The sequence below is a fragment of the Microcaecilia unicolor genome, chromosome 12, assembly GCF_901765095.1.
Source record: "Microcaecilia unicolor chromosome 12, aMicUni1.1, whole genome shotgun sequence".
In the NCBI taxonomy this organism is placed as follows: domain Eukaryota; kingdom Metazoa; phylum Chordata; class Amphibia; order Gymnophiona; family Siphonopidae; genus Microcaecilia; species Microcaecilia unicolor.
Window position 1 is genome coordinate 18,361,898 of NC_044042.1, and position 26,898 is coordinate 18,388,795.

A 26,898-nucleotide genomic window follows, 5' to 3' on the forward strand; every position below is an offset into this window, starting at 1 on the left:
TTGTACCCCACGCTTTCCCACTCATGGCAGGCTCAATGTGGCTTACATGGGGCAATGGAGGGTTAAGTGACTTGCCCAGAGTCACAAGGAGCTGCCTGTGCCTGAAGTGGGAATGGAACTCAGTTGCTCAGGACCAAAGTCCACCACCCTAACCACTAGGCCACTCCATGCAGGTTATACTTTGTCATTATCAAATACTAGCATCACAAATAGGGCAGTCAAACAATCATGGAAGAGTGGTTTTACAATTTTTGTTGCAGCATAGTCACATTCATTGTCCATACTTACTTAGCGTAAGAACAAAAGAATAGCCATACTACTACTACTGCTTGACATTTCTAAAACGCTACTAGGGTTACGCAGCGCTGTACTATTTAACATAACGTATGTGCAGGACGTCAGACTCACAGAAGCAGAAGCCTGCACGGTCACATTGGTGATCTGCTTCTACATGGAATGTTGTTAGTGGAATAGCAACATTCCATGTAGAATCTCAAATAGAAGCAACAGTGGAGGAGTGGCCTAGTGGTTAGTGTGGTGGACTTTGGTCCTGAGGAACTGAGTTCAATTCCCACTTCAGGCACATGCAGCTCCTTGTGACTCTGGGCAAGTCACTTAACCCTCCATTGCCCCATGTAAGCCACATTGAGCCTGCCATGAGTAGGAAAGCACGGGGTACAAATGTAATAAAAAAATCTTCTCTGGGAGCATGCTCCACAATTAGGCCTCATGAGAACACACAGAAATGAACCAACAGCAGAAGGCTCGTAGAGCATAAATTCTGATAAAAAGGGAACATGGTCACATCAATCAACATTTTAAGTTTATAAAACTATTCTCTCAGAGTACCAGTTAATAAAAAAAGCACCTTGGTTAATAGGCCTGGAAGGCATCTATTTTTAGCCCTATTTCATAAAGACATATGGGGGCCTGTGTGTATTTATAAAATATTAGTGCAGATCTCGAGATCTTAACTTTGCCTGTATCAATGTTAGGAAAAAAGAAGTAGTACATCTAAAAAAAAAAAAAAACTCCAAGATGTATAAAATTTTCAACTTATTCACCACCATTGCTGCTGCTGCTTCTGAGAAGACAGTAGTTTAAAACCAGTAGGTGAAGCGTTCTGCCAACACTATTGGGTTGTTTCAAGCCACTGACGCAGCCCTTTGACAGGGCGAAACATGGCTGTGTCGGTCTTATACATATACTAGTAAAAAAGGCCCGTTTCTGACACAAATGAAACGGGCGTTAGCAAGGTTTTTCTCGGAGTGTGTATGTTTGAGAGAGTGTATGTGAGAGTGACTGTGTGTGAGAGAGAGAGTGAATGTGCGAGTGTGTGTGTGTGTGCGAGAGAGAGTGAGTCTGGGTGTGAGTGTGTCTGTGAGAGAGTGTGTGTGTGAGAATGAGAGTGTGTGCAAGTGCGTATGTGAGACACAGTGTGAGAGAGAGAGTGTGTGTGAGACACAGACTCTCTGTGAGACTGAGTGTATGAGACCAAGAGAGTGTGTGAGTGACTGTGTGACACATAGAGAGTGAATGTGATACAGTGTGAGACATAGAGTGTGTGAGAGACAGTGTGTGAGAGTGAGAGAAAGACATTGACTGTGAGAGAGAGAGTGTGTGTATGACAGAGATACCTCCCCCCCTCCCTCCCTCCCTCCCTCTCTCTGGTGTCAGGCCCCCCCTCCCTCCCTTTCTCTGGTGTCAGCCCCCCCCCCCCCTCTCTCTCTCTCTGGTGTCTGATGTTACTGTGCAGGACGCTGAGCTCTGGCTGTGCTTCAAGGAACTGACCAATCCTATTTAATAGAATGCACCTCCAACATTCTGAAGCCGAGAAACCTCGTGTGGTTGGTCACTTCTGCTTGTGACGAACCCGGAAGTACGTGATGTCAATTCAGGAGATGGATACAGAGAGCAGGAATGCCTCAGCCATGCAGTCAGCTTCAGAATGCTGCAGGTGCATTTTATTATATAGGATATATATATATGTATGTGTGTGTGTGTGTGTGTGTGTGTGTGTGTGTGTGTGTGTGTGTGTGTGTGTGTGTGTGAATAAATTGAACATTTTGTACATTTTGCACATCTTGGAGGGATTTTTATTAGATCTACTGACTCTTCTTTTCATGCTAGGTCTTGTAGATCGAATGTCTATTTGTTTTCCTGGCGAACCAATATTAGCACATAAAATATACATGTTTATTTATTACATTTGTACCCCACTTTCCCACACATGGCAGGCTCAATGCGGCTTACATAGTAACAATATAAGAAGTTACAAGTCATAAGAAGAATATACAATTTGTGGTAAACGTAATATTTATGGGGTTAATGGATAAGTAAATTGAATAAAGGAGAACTTAGGTGCAGAAGGAAATGAGCGTTAGGGGGTAGGCGTAGGAAGATGGAGAGCAATAGATATGGGATAGCAATAAGGATAATAGGAAACATGGTCAATGTATAACAATCGTCGGTAAGAATCATGTGGGCAGGCTTTGGTTAAGTTGAATCGTTAGGGTAGGCTTTCTTGAAGAGATGGGTCTTCAATGCTTTTCTGAAGGGCAAAAGGCCGTTGATTGTACGGATGGATCTTGGTGGAGCGTTCCAAAGATGGCTACCCAAAAAGGAGAAATTGGATGCGTAAAAGGATTTGTACTTAATACCTTTGCAGTTGGGAAGGTGTAGATTAAGGTAAGTACGGGAAGATGTCACACTGTTTCTGGTTGGGAGGTCGATAAGGTTATTCATGTAGGTAGGGGCTTCTCCGTGTAATATCTTGTAAATCATTGTATTAACTTTTAAATTAATTCTTTCTTTGATGGGGAGCCAGTGAAGCTTCTATGTTAATAGTGACTCCACCCATGCTCCACCCAAACTGCTGCCCTCAGCACTCCTACTCTATGAGTACTTTTTATGGCTCCACCCATGCTCCATCCAAACTCCTCCCCTCAGCACTCCTACTCTTATTTTTTCATGGCTCCACCCATGCTCCACCCAAACTCCTCCCCTCAGCACTCCTACTCTATTACTTTTTTATGGCTCCACCCATGCTCCACTCAAATTCCTTCCAAAAGGTCCAAGGCAGAGTACACAAAAAAACCCCAGAAAAACACTGGGTATTACAATCACAATAAAGTACATAAAGACAAACTTTCACGTGTTTCCAAAAGGAAATACAAGAAGATCGATGCTTAATATACGAAGGCAGAGCTCTCCAAATTCTTGCTAACTGATAAGGAAAAGAGACCGCCGCAATCTTTTTGCAATGTACTTTTTCAACAGATGGAAATTTCAGTAAGCAGAAATCAAGAGAACAAAAATAATGACGAAGCCCCATAATTGTGATGACAGAACATAAGGACACACCTGGGTTTAACCAATTTGCATATTAAAGTCTAAACTTTATCCTCTTGAGTCCCCTCCACTGGCAACACTGAGGTCATCCTTTCTCTCCTTCTGCTAAAATGGGTTATTTCTTTCTGCATTACATCACCAGATCTGCTCCTTCCTTTGTAGCATAGTAAATGATAAAACGAAATAACGGCAGAGGACTTCGGCTAACTGGGGTTGGGGACCCCCACCAGCAAAGGTACCCGACGGTGGTGGCGGGAAGGGGGGGTCGAAAGGGTTGGCGGCGGGGGGGGGGTCAAAGGTGGTGGTGGTGGGGGGGGTCAAAAATGGCGGGGGTGGTCAAAGGCAGTGGCAGCGGTGGGTCAAAAATGGGGGGAGTCGGCAGTGCCGGGGGAGCTAAAATGTGCCCCCTCACGCCGAAGTCTAGCTACACCCCTGGTTTATGTACAATTATATACAAGTGGAAGAGTTTAACACCCAGGGGTGACTGGATCAAGTCCCACTGCTGCTCCTCCTGAGATTAGACAAGTCACTTAGGGCCAGATTCTATGAAAGGTGCTGAAAAGTTGACACCCAGTGCTATTCTATATTTTGCGCTTCGCTCAACGTTGGGCGCTGCTGTGGATCCCCGCTATTCCGTAACACTGCATGCATCTTTTGTGAACGCCAGTGGTGTTCCTAGGTCAGCTGCCACCTGGGGCAGGTCGCCACTGTGCCCCCCGCTGCATCACCCCCCCCCCCAGCGAATCACCTTCCCGTCAATCACTACATCACCACCACCCCCCCCACCACCCCGGTGCATCACCTCCACCCTCCAAGCGCATCGCTCTTACCTCCTGGGAGTACAGCTGTCGACTCCTCCGGTTCCCTGCCCTGGAACAGAGGGAGCAGGGAACCAGCAGAGCTGACAGCCAGGTTCTCCCTGCACATCCTTGCAGTGTTCACCTGGGGCAGACTACCGCCGCTGCCACCTGGGCACCCCCCCCCCCCACTTAGGACGCAGTCACAGTTGCCACCCCCCCTCGCTCACTCGCTTGTTCAGGGCGCCCCTGCATACGCGTAGCCAGATGAACTATTGGAGGGGGTCGGAGCCGAAAGTGGAGGGGCACATTTTGCCCCACCTCCCCTGCCCCCACCGCAACTCCACATACCTTGGTTAGTGGGGGTCCCCAAGCCCTGCCAGCAGAACCCTTCCTTCAGCGCTGTTCTCCGCCGCATTGCCTGCCCTGCTCAGTACTTCCCCTCACGTCACGAACGCTCGAGCACTGAGCAAGGCAGGCAATGTGGCGGAGAACAGCGCTGAAGGAAGGGTTTTGCCGGAGCGGCTTGGGGTCCACTGCCAGCCAAACCAGGAGCTCCGAATCCAGTTTGGAATCCTGCCTGCTCCTCCATGGCCTCTAAGGGAGGGGCCGACTCCTGTCTTTCTCCTCCTATCGGGACCCGGGTGATTGTGTTAAAGCAATCACCCGGGTCACGTCAGGAGCAGAAGAGAGACAGACCCCAGATGAATCGGCGGCCCTGTAACCAATTAATCAGGATTTGTGCATGCAACTGGCTGTGGTGATATGGCAAAGGGGACATCTGAAATGTTTATTGTTTAGATTTTGCTCACACCTTTTTCAGTAGTAGCTCAAGGTGAGTTACATTCAGGTACTCTGGATATTTCTCTGTCCCAGGAGGGCTCACAATCTAAGTTTGTACCTGAGGCAATGGAGGGTTAAGTGACTTGCCCAAGATCACAAGGAGCAGCAGTGGGATTTGAACTGGCCACCTCTGGATTTCAAGACCAGTGTTCTAACCACTAGGCAACTCCTCCACTCCATGTTACGTGCGGAATTATAGAATACTGCTTTACCGCACTTAACTCAGGCAGTGGCATTTACACCAGGTTTTAGCAGGCTTACGTCCAGCAACCATTAGTCAGGCCCAGGATCCACGCTAAATGCTTTTCTATATAAGGTTCACGCCCTTTATAGAAAAGCACTTACCGCTGAATTTTTGCAGCATCATTTCTATAATTCCCTCCTAAGCCCTTAACACACACTAACAGGGGTACTCCATGATGTTGTTCTGAGGTAACATACCTGTTAGCATGCACATTCGAGGATTTTTCTGGGATAAGGCGTGGCATGAGCATAGCAGCATTATCCTGCTGCTACGACTACTAGTAATCATTTCTATAGTGCTACTAGAAGTACACAGCACTGCACATTATATGCAGGTACTTTCTCTGTCCCTAGAGGGCTCACAATCTAAGTTTTTGTACCTGGGGCAATAGAGGGTTAAGTGACTTGCCCAAGGTCACAAGGAGCTGCAGGGGGGAATTGAACCCAGGTTGCCAGGATCAAAGTCCGCAGCACTGACCATTAGGCTCCTCCTCCACTCCTGCTAGAGCGATCAAGGTAACATCGGCTAACTGGGTAACAGCTGAGTTAACGCTGGATCACTTAGCTCCTCCTACAAGGGGGTCAATAAGTGCTCCAGCGTTAAATCCTAGTCGTTACCACACGCTAATGACCACATTAGCACATGACCTGCATAAAACATACCCTGAAAAAGAAAAGTATTAGATTTGCAGTTAACACACACTAAAGTCCGTGTTAACTTCACAGCCTAACGCCCTTTGGTAATAAACATACCCCTAAACTCCTACGTTCTTACCTAAAACCCCTATCTTCCTTCCCCTGTTGTAACCCATCCAAGATAATATAGTACTTCACTCGCACGTCATTCATTAATGGGAATAAAACTATAATACACTGACTAACCAGGTATGAAATAACATGGTGGCTGGTGTTTAAATTAAACACTGTCTGCTGCAATTAAATATTAACCCCTCCACCCTCCACCACGGCCGCCGAGGGGGGGGGACAAAATTCCCCAGGCCTCCAAGGGGGGCCCGGCACCGGGGTCTCTGTCTCTCTCTCGCACCTGACGGACGAGTGATCGTGTCCCGACAGGTGCAGGAGAGAGAAAACTCCAGTGCCGGGCCCCCCTTGGAGGCTGGGGAGGACCCCGAGCTTCCTCCAGCACTGCTCCTCTGCTCATTGCTGAGCAGCTACTTTTCCTCTCAGGCGCGCATGCTCGCAGTCAGCGCTGGAGGAAGACGTCTTCTGCTGGCGGGACCTCGAGATCCCTGCCAGCCAAGGTATTTAGGCAGCGGCAGCAATCAGGGGGCGGCAGCAGACGACGATTTGTGTGTGTGGGGGGGGGGGGGGGGGAGCGGCAGCAGTGGCCCTGCCCCAGGCCCGGTTTAGTCTCTCAGTGGCCCTGCCACAGACACACAAACTCTCACTCACACACATATACCACATCCACCACCACCTTGGCTGGTGTTAAATCTGCACCTTAGTCCACAAAATCATATACGGTGTAGTCCCAGTGTAGGAGGTGGGTTTTGTGTAAGATCCTCTGTCTGCAACTGCGCATGACTACTGATAAGAGTGTATAAGAACGAGTGTCAGGTGACGCTCGGGGCACAGTATCCCGAGTCTGAACTTGGTACTGTGTGAGCTAGCTAATAAAAGCTGTCATGCCTCTGGAACCAATTTGCCTCTTGTCTCCTGTTACACCAGGATACATGGCAGACCTTATAGATCTGCCAATAAGAAACAAAGTCAGATCGTCAAGATCCTATCTAAACCTATAGTACCCACATTGCAAAGGACTGAAATACAAAACAACTTACGCATCCGGCTTCTCCTACATAAGCGCAAAACTATGGAATGGCCTCCCAAAAGCTGTGAAAACAATCGACGACCACCTGATCTTCAGAAAATCACTAAAAACCAACCTCTTCAAAACGGCCTACCCCAACGACCCCACGTAAACCTCTTCACCCAGCAACACAGCATGACTATAATCGTACTAGACAACACGCAATCTTCATCCCTTCCGACCCTCCACTTATACCTCATACGATCACTATACAACCTTGTATCTGTTATCAACCGACTAGGCAAACACCTCTGAGGGTACAATGTAAACCACATTGAGCCTGCAAATAGGTGGGAAAATGTGGGGTACAAATCAGTGGCGTAGCCACAGGTGGGCCTGGGTGGGCTGGGGCCCACCCAACAGTAGCACACATTTAACGGTAGCTGGTGGGGATCTCAAGCTCTGCCAGCTGAAGACTTCCTCCTGATGGTAACAAAAACGCTACTCTCTGTGATACCGGCACCTGCACATGCTAAGTTTTCAGCACATGCCTGCTTCAGACTGCCAAGGTGGAAAGAAGCGTTTTCCCACCAGCTGAGATATTTTTTGGTGGTGGTGGGGGGAGAACACTTGGTGCCCACCCACTTCTTGCCTAGGCCCACCCAAAATCTGTTTTCTGGCTACGCCTCTGGTACAAATGCAACAAATAAATAAATAAATCTTAAACCCTGGCTCCCCCTGCTCATAGCCTTTTCTATAAGAAATACAGGGGCCCTTTTACTAAGCCACATAAGCGTCTACGCACTCCCAACGTGCGCCAAAATGGAGTTACCGCATGGCAACCGCATGGCCCTTGCGGTAATGTCATTTTTTGGTGCGCGTCCACTACGAGCGCCTGAAAAATCATTTTTATTTTCTGGCATACGTAGGTCATTACCGCCCGGCTACCGCATGAGACTTTACCGCTAGGTCAACGGCTGGCGGTAAGGTCTCAGACCCAAAATGGACGCGGGGCAATTTTGATTTTGCCACACGTTCCATTTTGGACAAAAAAATATAAAAAATAGGCTTTTTTTTTTTTACAGGCACGCTGAAAAATGGATTGGCGCGCGCTCAAAACCCGCGCCTACACTACCGCAAGCCCTTTTTCAGCGCACCTTAATAAAAGGACCCCACAATCACTAAAGTCTCTCAGTTGTCTTGCCCATCTCTCTTGAACAGAATGCAGACCCCACACAGCAAGGAGGGTCTCGTATGTGCCTCTGTACAGTGCTGTGTACGCTTAGCGGCTCTACAGAAATAAGCAGTGGTAGTGGCGACGACTTTTAGAATGAAAAAGGGCAACTCATGACACAGAATCAGGAAATCTCACCTTATAACTCACAAACGTGTTTACAAATTCTAGCGTATGCGTCGTCCTGTTAACATTCTTTATGAACAAAAACAAGTGTTAAAGAAATGACTTAAATATTCCATTACAATACTTTAATGCCATATTTGGGAAATCACTAGGGTGGATTAATTTATAGTATCTATTACTCATTTTAAGGAATATTTTTGTGCATGGTTATAATAAACAATGGCTCTGGGAAAGTATTGCTTTCAGACTGCAAATTAACCCACTGGCAGTAAACTGCCATAAGAAAGGATGAATACATTTCATTTTCTTGGGACCAATGTAAAGCATGAGAAATAAAATATCCAGGGGTGAACTTAGCAACAAAGAAGACTGAGAAATAACAGCAGGCAAATTGTTATAGAGTGGTTGAGTAGCCTAATGGTTAAAGCAGCAGCCTTAGAGCCAGGGCAGCGAAGGTTCAAATCCTATTTTCCCACTGCTTCTCCTTCCGACCTTGAGTGCCCTCCAGTGTCTCAGGCATAAACTTAGAGGGGAGCTTTATAAAGTTGAGGGTTTTCATGCGCCTGTTTTATAAAGCCAAGTATACGGCTGCTTGACTTCAGAAAATAAAAGCACAGATGCAAAAAATCCCCCACATGTACCTGCAGGCACCAGGGGCGTAGTTACGTGGGGCCACGGGGGCCTGGGCCCCCGTAGATTTGGTCCTGGACCCCCCTGCCGACGACCCTCTCAACCTCCCTCCCGCCGCCAACCCTCCCCCGCCGTCACCGTGGGCTACCTTTGCTGGCAGGGGACCCCAACCCCCGCCAGCCGAGGTCCTCTTGCTTCCCGCGCAAGGCTTTGTTCTGTTTCTGACGTCAGAATGAAGCCTTGCGCGGGAAGCAAGAGGACCTTGGCTGGCGGGGGTTGGGGTCCCCTGCCAGCAAAGGTAGGCGACAGCGGTGGGGAAGGGTTGGCGGCGGGAGGGAGGTCAAGAGGGTCGTCAGCAGGGGGGGGGGCAAAGTTGGTGGTGGTGGCGGCGGCAGCGGCGGGGGGGGGGTCAGCAATGGGGGGGTCGGCAAAGGCAGGGGGGGTCGGTGGCACCGGGGGGGGGCTAAAATGTGCCCCCTCCCCTGGGCTCTGGACCCCCTCCTGCCGAAGTCTGGCTATGCCCCTGGCAGGCACGAATACTTAAACCAGTTAAAAGTTAGCCAGTGTTTGTGGGGTTGATAGTCAAAGCAATTTCACCAGCTAGAAACAGCTCCTGGCTGGTTAAAAATCACCTGTTCGGGGCCAACTACATAATCGGTTAGTGCCACTGAAAATGTCACCTATCTCAAAATCGGGAATTGGGGGGGGGGGGGGGCGCTCCGGGGGTGGAGTCGGCGCTTGGCTGGTTAAGTTGCCGATATTCAGCACTTAACCGGCCCAGGTCACTGCGTAACTAGGATTGAATAAAAGTCAGTCCTGTCTTTACGCAGTGAATATCGCACTGAACCAGCTATGCAAATTCGAATTTCCGGGCATAACACCGGTGATGGTCAGCAAAATGCGCCAGTTGAATATCGACCCCTGTGTGCACAAGTGTGGAACCAAGCTCCGCTCAAACTTCACCTCGCGCATGCTCACTGGGAAAGTACAGGCCATGAATCTTACGCACCAGTTAATGTTAGAAGACACCACCTACACATGTAAATACAGCATCAGTGACATGTGTTCTTTTACCAAGCTGCAGCAAATCAGGGCCTGCGCTGGGATTAGCGTGCGCTTTTGATGCACGCCGAGGCCCCCTTTTACCGTAGCGGGTAAAAGGTAGGTCTTTCTTTTTTTAATGAAATGGCCACATGGCAAATGAAGCACTTGCCGCAAGGCCATTTTGGGGGAAGAGCTCCCGCGCTAACCCAGCGGTAACCGGGCAGCCTGTGGCAATGCCTGATTACTGTCGGGCACACACTGGTGAATATGACAGCGAGCTAGGGTTGGGAACTACCGCCGTGCTGCTGTGGTTAGGGTTACCATACGTCTGGATTTACCCGGACATGTCCTCTTTTTGAGGACATGTCCGGGCGTCCGGACGGGTTTTGCCAGTCCGCCAGTTTGTCCGGATTTCTGGACAAACGGGCGGGCCTATCCTAGCCTCCCCTCCCCTGCCCTGCATTCTGTTGCTGTAATGGTCTTGGGATTGAAACTGGCCGCCAAGAGTTGAAGCGGCCTCGCGAGACTTCAACTCTCGGCAGCCATTTTGAATCCCGAGACCGTTAAAGCAACAGGATGCAGGGCAAGGACAGAGCTCCGGGCCCCAAAGAGGTCACTAGTCCACCAGGGCAGTAGATAGTAAGTAAGGGGAGGGAAGGTGACCCGGGGGAGGGGAATATGTGACAGGGGGCGGGGCATGGGTGGGGCATGGGCGGGACATTGTCCTCTTTTTCTGAAGACAAAATATGGTAACCCTAGCTGTGGTAGCCCAGCAGTACTTCCGTTTTAGTGAGCAGTATGCCCGCATTGGGCTTACATCCACTTTGTAAAAGGGGCCCTTACTGACTAAAACTAAGTGGCTCCTTATAAATGACCCTCATCGATTGTGAGCCCTGCGGGGACAGGGAAATACCTACTGAACCTAAAGGCATCTCACCTCTGTGGCAGAAAATGCAGAGGAGGTGAGTCTCTTTCAATTCAAAGGAAGCTCTGGAATGAGGGGGCATAAGATAAAGGTCCTCTGCCTGCACTTCCTCACTACCTGCTGCCGCTATTCAGCTGGGCCCAGCTCCTGCCTCTGCCGTACAGCAAGTCCACAGGGGAGGGGGGAATGGTAGCACCAGCAGCTGGATCAAGAACGGAGTCTGGGATAGCCCACAGGGAAGATGTATAGACATGGAGAGGCTGGGTACTGACTCTGTTTGGGAAGCCTGTGGTCAGCAGAACAGCAGCAATTAAAAGTACCGAAGGCCACCTTTACATTTATCAGCCTTCGGTATTTCTGCTAAAGAATCAAACTAGCACTCAGCAGCTGCAGTCCTGTTTCTAGACTTTCTCATGTCTCCAGCCGGTCTACTACTAGGCACTTTGGACCTCGAGGGGCTCTGCTTTAGAATTCCTCTCTGCTGCCCTGAATAAACCCAACTAGTAACCCGAATATCTACTTAACCCCTTCGGTTCACATCTTCCAAATGAGCCTTAAAACCAGCGTCCTCTTTGATACAGTAATTTAATTCCACTCCCGAAGACCTTTGCAAGCTTGCATCATTTTTTAACGACGTTGTTCTGTGCATGTTTATTTTTGTTACATTTGTACCCCGCGCTTTCCCACTCATGGCAGGCTCAATGCGGCTTACATGGGGCAATGGAGGGTTAAGTGACTTGCCCAGAGTCACAAGGAGCTGCCTGTGCCTGAAGTGGGAATCAAACCCAGTTCCCCAGGACCAAAGTCCACCACCCTAACCACTGGGCCACTCCTCCACTGTTGCTACTATTGGAGATTCCACTAGCAACATTCCATGTAGAAGTCGGCCCTTGCAGATCACCAATGTGGTCGCGCAGGCTTCTGCTTCTGTGAATCTGACGTCCTGCACATACGTGCAGGACGTCAGACTCACAGAAACAGAAGCCTGCGCAGCCTTCTACATGGAATGTTGCTAGTGGAATAGCAACATTCCATGTAGAATCTCAATAGTAGTAACATTCCATGTAGAATCTCCAATAGTATCTATTTTATTTTTGTTACATTTATACCCCGCGCTTTCCTACTCATGGCAGGCTCAATGCGGCTTACATGGGGCAATGGAGGGTTAAGTGACTTGCCCAGAGTCACAAGGAGCTGCCTGTGTCTGCAGTGGGAATTGAACCCAGTTCCCCAGGACCAAAGTCCACCACACTAACCACTAGGCCACTCCTCCACTGTTGCTACTATTTGAGATTCTACATGGAATGTTGCTATTCCACTAGCAACATTCCATGTAGAAGTCGGCCCTTGCAGATCACCAATGTAAACCTATTTCACACAAACCTACTCTGCCTTTTTGGGTTCTAGATTTGCTGGGCCCTGCCCCCCCCCCCCCCCCCCCACAAAAAAAAATTGATCGATGTCTATTTGCAGCTCATTCAGTTTTAAATATAAATAAAGTTTTTCACAAGTAGTGAGCTACTAAGGCAGAAAATGTGAAACATTTTGCAAAAATGGGGCTACCATGCTAAATTCTGCAAACAGCTCAGAATTCTGGAGTCGCCGTATGCTTTAATACTCAAAACCCTGTTTGCAGAAATTTCCACCCACTGGCATGTCAGCCTTGTCATTTCAACTAAATTATATCAAACAAACAGATGCTGGAAATGAAGGCCAGAAGGGGCAACAAGAAAGAAAACCTGGCAGCTAAGTAAGGGGACTTCAACTAGATGAGCAGGTGGAAGAGATAATCAGTCATTACAATCTATGTTCTGCCCCCATATACATGGATGCAGGATATATTGTTATGTATATTTAATATCAGTATTATCTGTATTCAATTGCATTGTCTGTGATTATAGATAGCACTGTGTACTGGAGCGTCTCCCCTCCCCCCCTTAGTTTGCAGTATCCTGTGATTGACTCCTTGTGAGCTTTCCCTATTGGCTGTTATGTCTGAGCTAGGGCCAGCCAGCCTTCTCTCTCTGCCCCTGGGGGCTGCGTAAGAGAGCATGCTTTGTGACCAGCAGCAGTGTTGCCAGGTGGGCGGTTTTACCGCCCAATTGGGCGGTTTTCCGCGACCCGCCACGGGAAAGTTTTGCCCGCGGCGGGTTGCGTTTTTTTGGGCTGCTTTTTGGTCTTTTGGGCGGTTTTTTGGGCGGTTTTTTCGGCCGCGGGGGGCGGGGTTAGTGATGTTTTGGGCGGGGCCGATGGGGAGGCGGGGCCGATGATGGGGGAGGTGGGGCCGATGACGGGGGAAGCAGGGCTGATGGCGGCGGGGGCGGGGTTCATGACGGCGGGGGCGGGGTTCATGGCGCGGGGGTGGGGGTGTCAGGGGCGGGGTTTGAGTTTGGGCGGGTTTTGGGCTGGATTTAGGCTGGTTTGGGTGGGAAAAAAATTTCCCACCTGGCAACCCTGACCAGCAGCTATTCTGATCCCTCCTTAATTTACTGTAACTTCATCAAGATTTTTTACCATGTCCCCAAATCATTCCCTTTTATTTTCCCTGAGTTACTCCCCCTTATTCTCTTTTGAATGTTACAGCTTTTCCTCTCAGCTGGACTGAGGTTCTGGTCATCTCCTTGGATCTCGGGTGGCTAGATACAGACTCTATGTGCAGAAGGCAACAATTCTCTTCTAAGCAACTGAACTGTAAGTGGTATTTTCTGTAAGTTGTTTATTCTGAGTTCTACAATAAAGAAGATTTGCTTAAGAATTGAGAGTCTATGGGTAAAGCTTCCTGGTAAAGCTTCTACTGGGGGATGGTTTGAGCTGGCTGTTTAAGCTACATTATATTTTGCCTAGAACAGTATAATCTAGGTTTTAAAAAGATGGACACCCCTCCAGGGGAACTCCACTCATGGGATAAGTCACTCCTATCTGAGTTCTCCTCAAGATGGGACCGAGGAGGGCCCACTGAGGCATGGGCGGGGAGGGAGCCTCTGGGCCCTCGGGCACTGCCTGGTTGCCCGAAGGGCCAGTCTGCCCCTTCCAGAGACAAATGGACAAACACAGTCTCGCCTCAAAGAACATATGAAAACTGGCAAACTATTCCCTGCATTTCACAGGTGAAAAATATCTAGCGACAGAAGCTGATTTCCATCATGAAGGTATCAAGATAATGCAGAAGATGGACTAGCCTAGTGGTTAGTGCAGTGGAGTTTGATCCTGGGGAACTGAGTTCAGTTCGCACTGCAGCTCCTTGTGACTCTGGGCAAGTCACTTAACCCTCCATTGCCCCTGGTACAAAATAAGTACCTGAATATATATAAACCACTTTGAATGTAGTTGCAAAAACCTCAGGAAGGCGGTATATCAAGTCCCCTTTCACTTTCCCTAATTCTATAATCTTGTGCACACATTTTCACACTTAGCATGCAAAATTACAGGCATGGGTTATAAGTTACGTGTCAGTTAATTGGTAAATGAGGTGCTAATTAGTGTTAATTGACACTGATTTGCAGTTATGTTAGTCGCTATTCTAAAAACTTAGTGTGGAAAATCTATAGTGCATAACTACAGGAGGGCATACACATGGGAGGGGCATGTGCGGGTCAGGGATGTGCCCAGCACTTCCACACTAAGATTCTAGAATACTGTTAGTTACGTGCACAACCACAACACTTAGTCACCATCATTTACACCAGCCGTTGACCATGGCATAAGCAGACGTACCTAAATGTTGGCAGATATATGCCGACCTATACTAGTATTCTATAATAGAAATGACATGCATAATCGCTGATCTAGAATTTGCACTTAGCATGCAACATTCTACCACCTAAATTTCAGTGACCTTTTCAGAACTATCCGTAAAGTGTAGAACAAGAGTTCGAAGAGGGTAAGAGTACAGGACAAACAAAACTGATACAGAAAGAAGGGAAGAAAGACGTAAGCTGGGGTAGATGTACGTTAGGAAACACATTTGAATAGAACTGGAAAGTAAAGAAGACAGAAAAAATGGCTCTTCGGAGGTTGCCAAAGATGATGAAACCTTGAACCCTGCAACATAGTGGAATCAAAGCCTTTGATTTAGTGTGACACACTCCTAGTGAGTGAGAGAAGAGGCTCACAGAGCATGAGAGTGAGAAAGCCTTCAAATGAGTGTGACACACAAGGGGCGTAGCCAGACCTTGCGGTAGGAGGGGGCCAGAGCCCGAGGTGGGGGGCACATTTTGGTCTGCCGCCCTGCCGCTCCCCACCCACTGCCATAGCAAATACCTTGGCTTGTGGGGGGCCTCAACCCCTGCCAGCTGAAGCGTTGTCCAGTGCCGGTCTCTGGCACCGCTGCGTTGCCTGCCCTGCTCTGTCTTCCCCTCACGTCCTGCGTTTCTCCTTTTAGTGAAAGGGGAAGACAGAGCAGGGCAGGCAACGCAGCGGTGCCGGAGACCGGCGCTGGACAATGCTTCAGCTGGTGGGGGTTGGGGGCCCCTACCAGTAAAACCAGGAGCCCACAGGAAACTTGGGGGGCCCAGGCCCCCATGGCCCCACCTAGCTATGCCACTGTGACACACTCCTAATCAGTGAGAGAAGGGGCTCAAAGAGTGCGTGAGTGAGAGAGTCTTCAAATGAGCGTGACACACTCCTAATGAGAAAGAGAAGGCGCTCAAGGATAAGGCTGACAACTGGATCCAGATTCGCAAGTCAGAGTTGATCCAGTCCTGGTTTAACCCTGTTGCATGCAGGGACTTGTAGTTCTGATTGTCCCATTTGATTTCCTAAGAAAAGCAAGACTACAAGTCCCAGCATGCGGTGAGGTAAACCCAGGACTGGATCAACCCTCCCTGCGGATCTGGATCCAGTTGGCAGTCTTCCTCAAGGTACATGAGAGTGAGAGCGCCTTCAATTGACTGCAACACACTAATGACAGACTTGGCATCTCCGAAACACTTTTGAATTTGTATCAAACATGCGTAATTAGCAGCTTGGTTGGTGTCAGTGCAATCAGCAGGCTACTGGATTGCTAGTTGAATTAGACAATCAAACCACCATTTTCCCTTTACTATCTTAGAAGGAGATGTTGCAAGGGCTGCAGGTTTCCCGCCCAATTGGGCTCCTTTCTGCGACCCGCTGCAGCTATTTCACGCCGCTTGCGGGTTGCGGGATTTTGGGTGGCTTTTTCTTGCCCCGCCGGTGGTTTTTTCGCCCACCACGGTTTTTTTCCACGGCCATTGGCTGCGGGTTGGCTCAGTTTTCCTGCGGCCGCGGCTAGTGGAGGCGGGCTTAATGATGTCATTTGTATGCAAATGGCCTCGTTAATATTTAGTAATGATGCCGCTCATATGCAGATTGACTCATTAATATTTATTAATTATGTCATTCATATGCAAATTGACTTTGTGCGGTTTGGGGCTGGTTTTGGACGTGAACAATTTTTTTCCATCTGGCAACAGGAGACGACCATGGTGAACACACTCCAGACCCCATTTCCTATGAGATATATACCCACCCTTCAGTTGAATCCTATTAACAGTCCAGGTTTTGGTTTCTTTTTCGTCTTTCCCTTCCTCCTCACTCACTTTGTGGGTAATTTTTACAGTGGCCCTTTTTACTAAGCTGCTATAAAAAGTGTGCGGGTTTAGCCGCAGCAGTAAAATGGCCAGTTTTCCATTTTTTGCATTAATGGCCGTCCACTAATGTTCATAAAAAAAAAAATCAAAACCAATCCCCTCTGTGTGTGGATATACTAACATGTGCGTGAGATTCCTCAAATACTAGAGAGAACCCTCTACTGGAGGAAAAAAAACCTCAACAGACTCCTTGAAAGCGGATTAAATATTCTCGCTAGTATTTGAGGAATCTCACGCACATGTTAGTATACCCACACACGGAGGGGACTAGTTTTGTTTTGTTTTGTGAATTGGGCTGTATTATCCCCTTGAGCTCTTGCGTCCACTAATGTAGCCAGCTTCAGAAGTGCCACATACTACCTACAGTCCATCCTAACAACATGTCCGTGGACCTTTTTAGTCTCTATTACCCTTTCCCACTTTCTTCTTTCCCAGTTCCTTCTATCCTATTCTATGTAATTGTAATTGTATATCCACTGGTCTGGCGATCGCCTTATTGGTACATTGTAAGCCACTTTGAGTCCGCATGCATGTGGAAAAAGTGGGGTATAAATGTGCATAAATAAATTAATTAATTAATTAAAACAAAATTAGCAGAGATCCTTTACCACCACCCTATGTGTCTTTATTAAATAGTCGCAACATTTGCACACACAGGGCCTTTCCTGTCTGCCTGTTATCAAATTACCTTCCGCATCTGTGGGGCTGTAGTTCCAAAGTTGTTACCTAAAGAGGGTCATTCTAGAACCTATAGGCAGCCAGTATGGGGCTAATTCTCTATAGATCGCCAAAGTTAGGTGAAGGAGTGATATGGGCTCAGGGCAAATTCTGGAGTGGAGGAGTGGCCTATTGGTTAGTGCAGTGAGCTGAGATCCTGGGGAACTGGGTTCAACTCCCACTGCAGCTCCTTGTGACCCTGGGCAAGTCACTTAACCCTCCATTGCCTCAGGTATAAAAACCAAGATTGTGAGCTCTCTAGTACCTGCTTATAATAATATTATTATTATTATTATTAATATTTGTATAGCGCTACCAGACGCACGCAGTGCTGAACACCTGACACAGAGACACAGTCCCTGCTCAATAGAGCTTACAATCTAAAATAACACAGACAGACAAAACAATTAAGGGCGAGGGAAGTACTGGGTGAGAAGGAACAAGGGGGGGAGGCAAATGAGTAGTGGCTAGGAGCCAAAAAACAGCAGTGAAAAGGTGGGTTTTCAGCATAGATTTGAAATCAGTTAGAGATGGAGCTAGACGTACAGGCTCAGGAAGTTTATTCCAGGCATAAGGTGCCGCGAGAGAAAAGGAATATGAGGGGTTGGTGGTTGGGAGGTGGGAAAAACTGCTGGGCAGACTTGTACAGTCTGGGCCCTGGGAGAGACAGGTGCAAATCAAGGTAAGGTATACACATGAGTTTGTCTTGGGCAGACTGGATAGACCATGCAGGTCTTTTTCTGCCGTCATCTACTATGTTACTATGTTACTGTTCTCTGCTTTGAACTTGATGGTTAAGTGGATTATAAATGCCAGAATTAAATTAAAATTATGTGCACAACTGCATTCCAGAATAAGTCTGCAGTTATGTACAGACTATAGATGTGAACGCTTACGCCGATGTGCATGCTCATGCCAAACTAATTCTACATCCTGTGCTCCTCCAAGGTCCACACCCCCTTGCACGCCGTTCATACAATACCAACGTGTAACCCACTAATTAGCACCAATGATTGGTTGTTAAAACCAATTTGTAGCTCATGAATCAAGTTAAGTGCATAACTGACTGCATTCCAAACTTGTGTGCACAAATTTATAGAATTAAGGGCTACATGTTTAAATAGTGGCACTTTGCAAAAGGGAAGGTACACGCAAAGGGTGATTCGCACTAAGCCTGCATCACTTGCGTGAGTTGATGTACAGAAAAGCTATCACGTGCATAAGTGGCTGTAAATTGAACTGAGCACTATCCGTACGACCACCTGAACTTCCGGAACGTGCTAAAAACCACCCTGTTCAAAAAAGGCATATCATCCCGATCCAACATAAAAGACTAACCTCAGCTACACAAGAAAACCAAAGCACGTATGATCACAGCACTACTCTTCCGCGTTACGACTATTCTGTGGCTTTGCCTTATAAACTTCATCTTACTGCAACAGCACAATGTACCGTATTTTTCGGACTATAAGACGCACTTTTTCCCCCCCAAATTTGGGAGGAAAATGGGGGGTGCGTCTTATAGTCCGAAGGTAGAGATTTCCCTCCCTCCGAGTTCCGGATCGCCCTCCCCCCCGGCCCTGTCACCACTCACGCGATCTTCCCTGGTGGTCTAGTGACGTCGGGTCAGGAAAGAGCCCCCTCTTTCCTGCCCAGCGCGCTGCTCTCCGTCCTCCTGTATGCTGCCTGACGGTCTCGGCGAGATTCAAAATGGCCGCCGAGACCGTCAGGCAGCATACAGAAGGACGGAGAGCAACGCGCTGGGCAGGAAAGAGGGGGCTCTTTCCTGACCCGACGTCACTAGACCACCAGGGAAGATCGCGTGACGTGACAGGGCCGGGGGGAGGGCGATCCCGAACTCGGAGGGAGGGATTCGGACAAGACGCACCGGAGCACCTAGGTTTTAGAGGAGGGAAAAAGGAAAAAAAATTTTTTTCCTATTTCCCTCCTCTAAAACCTAGGTGCGTCTTATGGTCCGGTGCGTCTTATAGTCCAAAAAATACGGTATTTGTTCACACCGGAAACAGTAAATTCCGGTACCATATAAGCCACATTGAGCCTGCAAAAAGGTGGGAAAATGTGGGATACAAATGTAACAAATAAATAAATTAAATTAAAAATATATGCACATAGAAGCAGTGGCATAGCCAGACCCAGTATTTTGGATGGGCTCACAGTTCATTTAGATGGGCCCTTCCACGCCACGCCACCCTCTTCCCCTCAGAGATATTTAAAAATATATATATTTTTCACCTGTCCCACATCAACATCTCTCCTCCTCCGTGGTGTCCCAGCATCTGCCCACTCCTAGCTGAACCCTGTCCCTCCCTGGTGTACCTTACAGGCATCCCTGACGCCTGCAGTGATTCATTATTGCTGCCTGCGCCAGCCCCGCAGGCTTCCATCGGCCAAGACCCATCAGACAGGAAACAGGAAATGACATGAGTCAGTGACGTGAGCAAGGGCGGGACCTGGCCGATGACAGCCTGCAAAGCTGGCATAGGCAGCAATAATGCCTATAAGGTACACCGGGGAGGGACAGGCAGATACTGGGACATACGGAGAAGAAGAGATGTTGATATGGGGTATGAGTGGGCCTGTGCCCACCCAGGCCCACCCGTATCTACTCCACTGAGTAGAAGCAGTGTTGCCCAAGTTACTTTGGAAAAGTAATATATTACACTTACTAGTTACTTGTTTAATAACACTGTGAGTATATAAAGTAATGAGACATTATACTACTACTATAAATCACTTCTATAGCGCTACCAGTCGTACGCAGCGCTTTACAATTGAACATGAAGAAGACAGTCCCTGCTCGAAAGAGCTTACAATCTAAATCAGGACAAACAAGACAGGACCAAAAAGGATAAGGGAAGGACAGACAGAAGGACACATAAGGATAAGATAAAAGTTACAAGTCAGGAGTCGAAAGCAGCATCAAACAGGTAGGCAGGCCTTTAGCCCAGATTTGAAGGCAGCCAGGGATGGAGCTTGACATAACGGCTCAGGAAGTCCATTCCAGGCATAAGGTGCGGCAAGATAAAAGGAACGGAGTCTGGAGTTAGCGATGGAGGAGAAGGGTGCAGTTAGGAGAGATTTACCTAGTGAACGGAGTTCCTGGGAGGGAGTGTAGGGAGAGATGAGGGTGGAGAGGTAGTGAGGGGCAGCAGAGTGAATGCACTTATAGGCCAACAAGAGGAGCTTGAATTTTATACGGAAACGGATAGGGAGCCAGTGAAGTGATTTCAGGAGAGGGCTGATTATATTACTTGTCAGTGGAAAAAGTCATGCTTAGTGTTACTGCATTACATTTGCACAAAAAGTAATCATTACAATTATTTGCAGTGGCGTTCTGAGGGGCGCTGACACCCGGGGCGGATCGCCGATGCGCCCCGCCCCCCCCGGGTGCAGCGCCCCCCCCCCCCCCCCGTGCAGTGCGACCCCCCCCTGGCGAAGGGACACCCCCCCACCCTGGTGAAAGACCGCCCCCCCCCCGGGTGCACGCCGCTGGGGGGGGGGTGCCGCGCGCCGGTCAGCGTTGTTGGTTTCCATGCTCCCTCTGCCCCGGAACAGGTTACTTCCTGTTCCGGGGCAAAGGGAGCATGGAAACCAACGACACTGACGGGCGTGCACCCGGGGCGGACCGCCCCCACCCCCTCCCCCCCTTGGTATGCCACTGATTATTTGTTACTTTTAAAAGTAATACATACTGGTAATATATTACTGCCCAACACAGCACATAAGCGGCATAGGGCCGGATTCTATACAAAGCGCCTAAAAAATCCATGTGGTACACATTTCTGCCTAAGAGTATTCTATGAGCAATGCCTAGATTTAGGCATGGTATACAGAACAGGCCTCCGTTTACAAAAATAAAAATATGGCGTAAAGCCGTGTATGTAGATTTACACACAGTGGATCATATTCTATAACTACATGCGTCCATTTCCCCGACCACAGCCAGGCCCTTTTTGAACTACGCGCATTAGAATTTAGGCACAGTTTATTACAGAATACGCTTAGCAAGTAATTCGCGTAAATTCTAATTATTGCCAATTAGTGCTCATTATTGCTTGTCAAGAGCTGTTAAAAACGCTGATTGGCTCTTTAAGCCAATTAAATTACGCACATTGTTACAGAATACACCTGAATCTCTAGGCGCGCTATATAGAACCCGGCAGATAGTGTGTAAATGCAAGAGGGCGTATACATGGGCAGGTAATGGGCGGGGCTCCCAGTTACACAACACAGTAAGTTACATATACCCTTGCTGCATTTAGTTAAGGCTGCCAACCGGATCCAGATTCACAGGATAGGATTGATCCAGTCCTGGGTTTACCCTGTTGCATGCAGGGACTTGTAGTTCTGATTTTCCCCTTTTGATTCCCTAAGGAAAGGAAGACTACAAGGCCCAGCATGCAATGGGGTAACCCCAGGACTGGATCAGCTCTGTCCTTTGAATTTGGATCCAGTTGGCAGCCTTACATTTAGATGCTCACAGTTACATCAGCTCTATGGCTGGTGTAATAGCGAGCAACTGATTGTAAGGCGCACCGATACCAGGTTATGCTAGCATTTTGTAATGGCATATAAGTACATAAGCACCGCCATACTGGGAAAAGACCAATGGTCCATCAAGCCCAGCATCCTGTCTCCGACAGCGGCCAATCCAGGCTTCAAGAATCCGGCAACCCCCCCCCCCCCCCCCCCCCCAAAAAAAAAAAATTAATAATGTTCAATGGACTTTTCCCTCTGGAATCTGCCCAAACCCCCCCCCCCCCCCTTAAACTCCATAAGGCCAGCTGCTATCACTACATTCTCCGGCAACGAGTTCCAGAGTCCAACTACACGGCTGAGTAAAGAAAAACTTTCTCCTGTTTGTTTTAAATCTACCATATTCTAGCTTCATCTTGTGTGCCCTGGTTTTGTTGTTGTTTGAAAGTGTAAACAAACGCTTCACATCTGTATATAGGTGCTGAGATGCCATTAGAGAATAGGCTGACCACTGTATGGTGCCCACTTATAGAATTTCCGCTTACATGTGTATAGAAGCTACATGCTCTGCAGAAGGTATAATGTTTATATGCGTGTACCTACTGGGATATATATATAAACGCCCTCCCCAGGAATGCCCACTTAAACGCATCTTAAGTTATGCGTAGGATTGCTGCTGATGCATAGTTTTAAATGTGTATGCAGTGATTCATTTTCGAAATGGTTTGTTCCATATATAAAACCCAGTTTTCTATAGGGAAAACCTTTCAAAAACTACCACCGTAGTCACCTAATTTGCATCCTAATATACTATCTTGGCAGAATTCAGTGGAATTTGATGAATCCATTTGGAAAAGGTACCGCTGGTTGTAAAGATGGCATGCACCTTTCAAGGGCATCTTTCACCACCTTCAAAAGACACTTCTGCCATTTAACCATCTGAGAGTCTTCCAAAACAACAGAGCCACATCTACAGGAGCCCTAGCCAGTCTGGTTTTCACAATATCCATAATGATTATTCATGAGATCGATTTACATGCACTACCATATTCATTATAGATAATTCTAAAACCCAGAGGGCTAGGGGCTCCTCTAGGACTGGACTAGGGATCACTAGCTTTTCAGTTTATGCCCAGCAGAGGGAGCAGGATACCAGTTTATAATAAGATTGGCGGTGGGGGGGAGGGGGAGGAAGGATGAGCCCATGCCAGACTGCCCTTGATTTCAGGCTCAAGTCAAGTATGCCTGGCAGTGTAGGAGCTGGATTTTCATGCTAGTCTACCCTATCCTAGCCCTGGACACTCTAGCCTGATCAGATCATAGGTCTACTTGTCAAAACAAAATGGCTGATCTTTTAAACATAAATGTTTCCCTGCATGAACTGGCTGCTGAGAATGAAAATCTGGCTTGCGGGGTGCCCTTTCTATGAGATAAAAGCTTATATAACTGGCTGCACTCTTAACTTGCCAGACTCAGAAGAAAGAACACAACTCACCTCTTTTTCATGTTGTGCGGCAGGCCTCTGGCGTGTGGTGGAGACCAGGCAGGCTTTTCCTCCTAGCTCTTTTAGACTGTCCTCTGTTTCTCCTTTGAAAGGCTGAATTCCATTGCATTATACAAGTCCACGTGGCATCCTTAAGTGCTGCTCCATACATAACCAACGGTCAAGAATTTCTTTAGCTAAAGGATGTTTTCTACCAGTTTCGGTAGGTGCATTAATCCCTTATTCTGAAACAGTACTTGAAAATCATTAACAATTGCGTCCAGATTGAATTATGCAACAAGCTGAAACATCTCCCGAAGAGTATGTCCGCCTGTTGGGTTGCTTCCTAGTAAGGAAGTACTTTGCTCAGTACAGATCACTTTCCTAGATTCTGTATATACAGCAGAATATTATAAGAAGAAAATGATCTCTCTCTGGTTGGTAATTTGTACACCTGTCCATGACTTTGATTTGTTTTCATTGTATATTTTTTGTTTGTTTGCCTAAATGTAAAAAATGCATGTTGTAATGATTACCCCTTGTGAATCTTTCTGGGATTAAACTTTCTCTATGCGTTTTTACCGAAGCGGCGGCTTTTCCATTTCACAGAAAGTGGGAACCATCTGGAGGGTTCCCATGGAAACAGGAAAGGGATGCCATGACAACCTTTTCAGGTTTCCCAGGAAACTGGCGTTGCTGTGGTAACTGCATCACCCAGGTCAGAATTAGTAACTTCCGATGGAAGGCCTGTCCGCCTGTTTAATTTTCTCCTTGTATGCAGAAACATTATTTTGGAGAAGAAAGACTATCAAGTGGTCAGCAATATTTGTATCTGTCTTTGATTTTTAGTCCTCGTGGCTTTCGGCTTGGCTTTTTCCCTAATCCTAACCTACTCTAGAGAGAAGCTGATTCTTAGGGTCGAATATACTCAAGAGTTTTTCCCCATGTTACATCTACGGGGAAAGAGATTGGCACATCCATCCCTGCTGCAATTGCATTTTGCATACTAGCACAGCAGTGTAATCAACAGGACCATAATTATAAATTATTTAATCCCTAATTAAAGTTTGAGATTTTCCTCCATGACTTTTGAGTATCTGTAAAAAATTCTTAAAAGGGCAAGACAGCAGTCATCTATACAAAATCTGGTCATTTTCCATTCTAAATCAAAATTTGCCTAACTGGATTTTTGATCAGGCAAAAAGGGTTTGAATTTTATAAAGCATTTAAATAGAAAAATCAACAATGTGTCAGATAAGGCAAAGCAAATAACTTAGATTTACAATTTTAAAATCTTAATCATTGGAACCACATTATTTTCGTTTTAAGGTTAACTTGCCCTCTGCTGTACTTTTTTCTCTGTTATTCATTTGTTGAGCTAAGCTTATTTGTTTTAAAAATCCAACAGGTTGTTCAGGACACAAGAAGAGAAAGCAAAGCAGCTCACCTCTGCCATTCGGAGAAAGGAAGTTGAGCTTGCAAAAACGCAAATCCCAGATCCAGCTGTTCCTAGCCAGAGTGCAGCACTTTCGCTTATTCCCATACCTAACCATGTGAGCATGGTATCCTAAAAGATAATGGTCAGAAAAATGCACAAAAACAAAGGGCACACGGATACCGATGGTGGTGACTCTTTTTTTTCATAGGCACGCGCACACATTTAATGTTCAAACATCCGTGAATATCTTTTTGACATTCACGCAGTTAGGGTTGTTCGTGATAGTGGTGGTGGTAGAGGTACAGTTACCAGTTTTGAAGGTGGACGGTTTGAAATCCCCGGGGTTGATGCTTTCCTCAATCACCATGTACTCAGACTTACTGAGCGTGGAAGAACTGCGTGTCTTTTTTAGGTCTTCCGTGGAGGAAAGGTGCTGACAGCTACCCACATGCAAGTACTGAGCTTGCTCTTCACCTTCTGTCTCCCGGTGGTAAAAGTAGTTGAAGTTGGAGACAATCACAGGCACAGGCAAAGCAATAGTCAACACACCAGCAATGGCACAAAGAGAGCCCACAATTTTGCCCCCAATGGTGATTGGGTGCATATCCCCATAGCCCACAGTGGTCATGGTGACCACCGCCCACCAGAACGCATCAGGGATGCTATTGAAGCCCGATTTGGGGTCATCAGCCTCAGCAAAGTAGACAGCACTGGAGAAGAGGATGACCCCAATGAAGAGGAAGAAGATAAGTAGACCCAGTTCCCGCATACTGGCTTTGAGAGTCTGCCCCAAGATCTGCAACCCCTTGGAGTGGCGGGACAGCTTGAAGATGCGGAACACCCGCACCAGCCGGATGACCCGCAGGATGGCCAGTGACATTGCTTGTTGTCCGTTGCCTTGCCTCTCAGCCAACTCGGTGCCCAGAGTGATGAAGTAAGGGATAATTGCTACAATGTCAATAATGTTCATGATATTCTTGGAGAAGGCAGCCTTGCTTGGGCAGGTAAAGAATCTGACAAGAAGCTCAAAGGAGAACCAGATAATGCAGAGGGTCTCTACCACAAAGAAAGGGTCAGTGAAGGAGCCACTGGCATAGGGTCCAAGGTTGGTACCATTGACCCCCAAGGGCGGCACCGCCACCAGGGGTCCATTGTACTCCTTATCGTCACGAAACTCAGGTAAGGTCTCTAGGCAGAAGATGACAATGGAGATAAGGATGACCAACACTGAAACTATGGCAATGCCCCGGGCTGGCCCAGAGCTCTCTGGGTACTCAAAGAGGAGCCAGATCTGTCGCTGGAGCTCACCAGCAGGTAATGGTCGTTCCTCTTCCCGTATGAATCCCTCGTCCTCACGAAACTTCTCCATGGCCTCCTCGCCCAGCTGATAGAAGCGGATCTCCTCAGAGAAGATGTCAATGGGTACATTGACAGGCCGGCGGATCCGGCCACCAGACTGGTAGTAGTAGAGTATGGCATCAAAGCTGGGCCGGTTGCGGTCAAAAAAGTACTCATTGCGTAATGGGTCAAAGTACCTCATACGCTTCCTGGGGTCACCCAGCAACGTGTCAGGGAATTGGGCCAGTGTCCGCAGCTGTGTCTCAAAGCGCAACCCAGAGATGTTGATCACCACCCGCTCACAGCATTCGTGGTCTGGTTCGTAGCGCTCCGCCTCTGGCTCCTGTTGCTGTTGCTCTGGAGAGTGCCCTGCCAGGACAGCTGTCTCCTCTTCACCAGGTGCCAATGCCACCGTCATGCCGTCCGGCTCTCCTGCCTCTGTGTAGCCTGGGTTGACAATGTTGCTGCTGCTGCTACAGCTGGGGGCGCGGTGGCGGGCAGAGGAGGAGGAGGAGGAGGGTGGCGGCGAGTGCAGGAGGCTGAGATGCTCGTCCATAAAGAAGGCGAGGGACGGCGGGGCGAGGAGAGCCACCGCCTTCTCCTCCTCCTCCTCCTGCTCGGAGCCAGAACTCAGCCGTTGTTTCCTCCTCTTCTTTCTTTCTCCTGCTCTGTCCTCTTTTCTCTCTGCTTTTATTTATATATCCATATCTATATCTATATATATACACGTAATCCAGAGGTTACTAAGGAGATTTGCCGCTAAGGAGGAGGCAGCGTTGCAGCTGCTATGAGAAGCTGTCTGTGTCTGTGTGAGAGGTGCTGCAGCTCTGTAGCTGCCTGGCACAAATGGAA

At 47.9% G+C, this 26,898-nt stretch overlaps 1 protein-coding gene across 1 annotated transcript; it reads right to left on the reverse strand.

Moving 5' to 3' along the window:
* Positions 1-24,937: 24,937 nt before the first annotated feature.
* On the reverse strand, positions 24,938-26,602 carry LOC115481817 (potassium voltage-gated channel subfamily A member 3-like). Its single transcript, XM_030221226.1, has one exon. The coding sequence runs from the start codon at positions 26,600-26,602 to the stop codon at positions 24,938-24,940; it is 1,665 nt and encodes a 554-aa protein (XP_030077086.1).
* Positions 26,603-26,898: the final 296 nt, after the last annotated feature.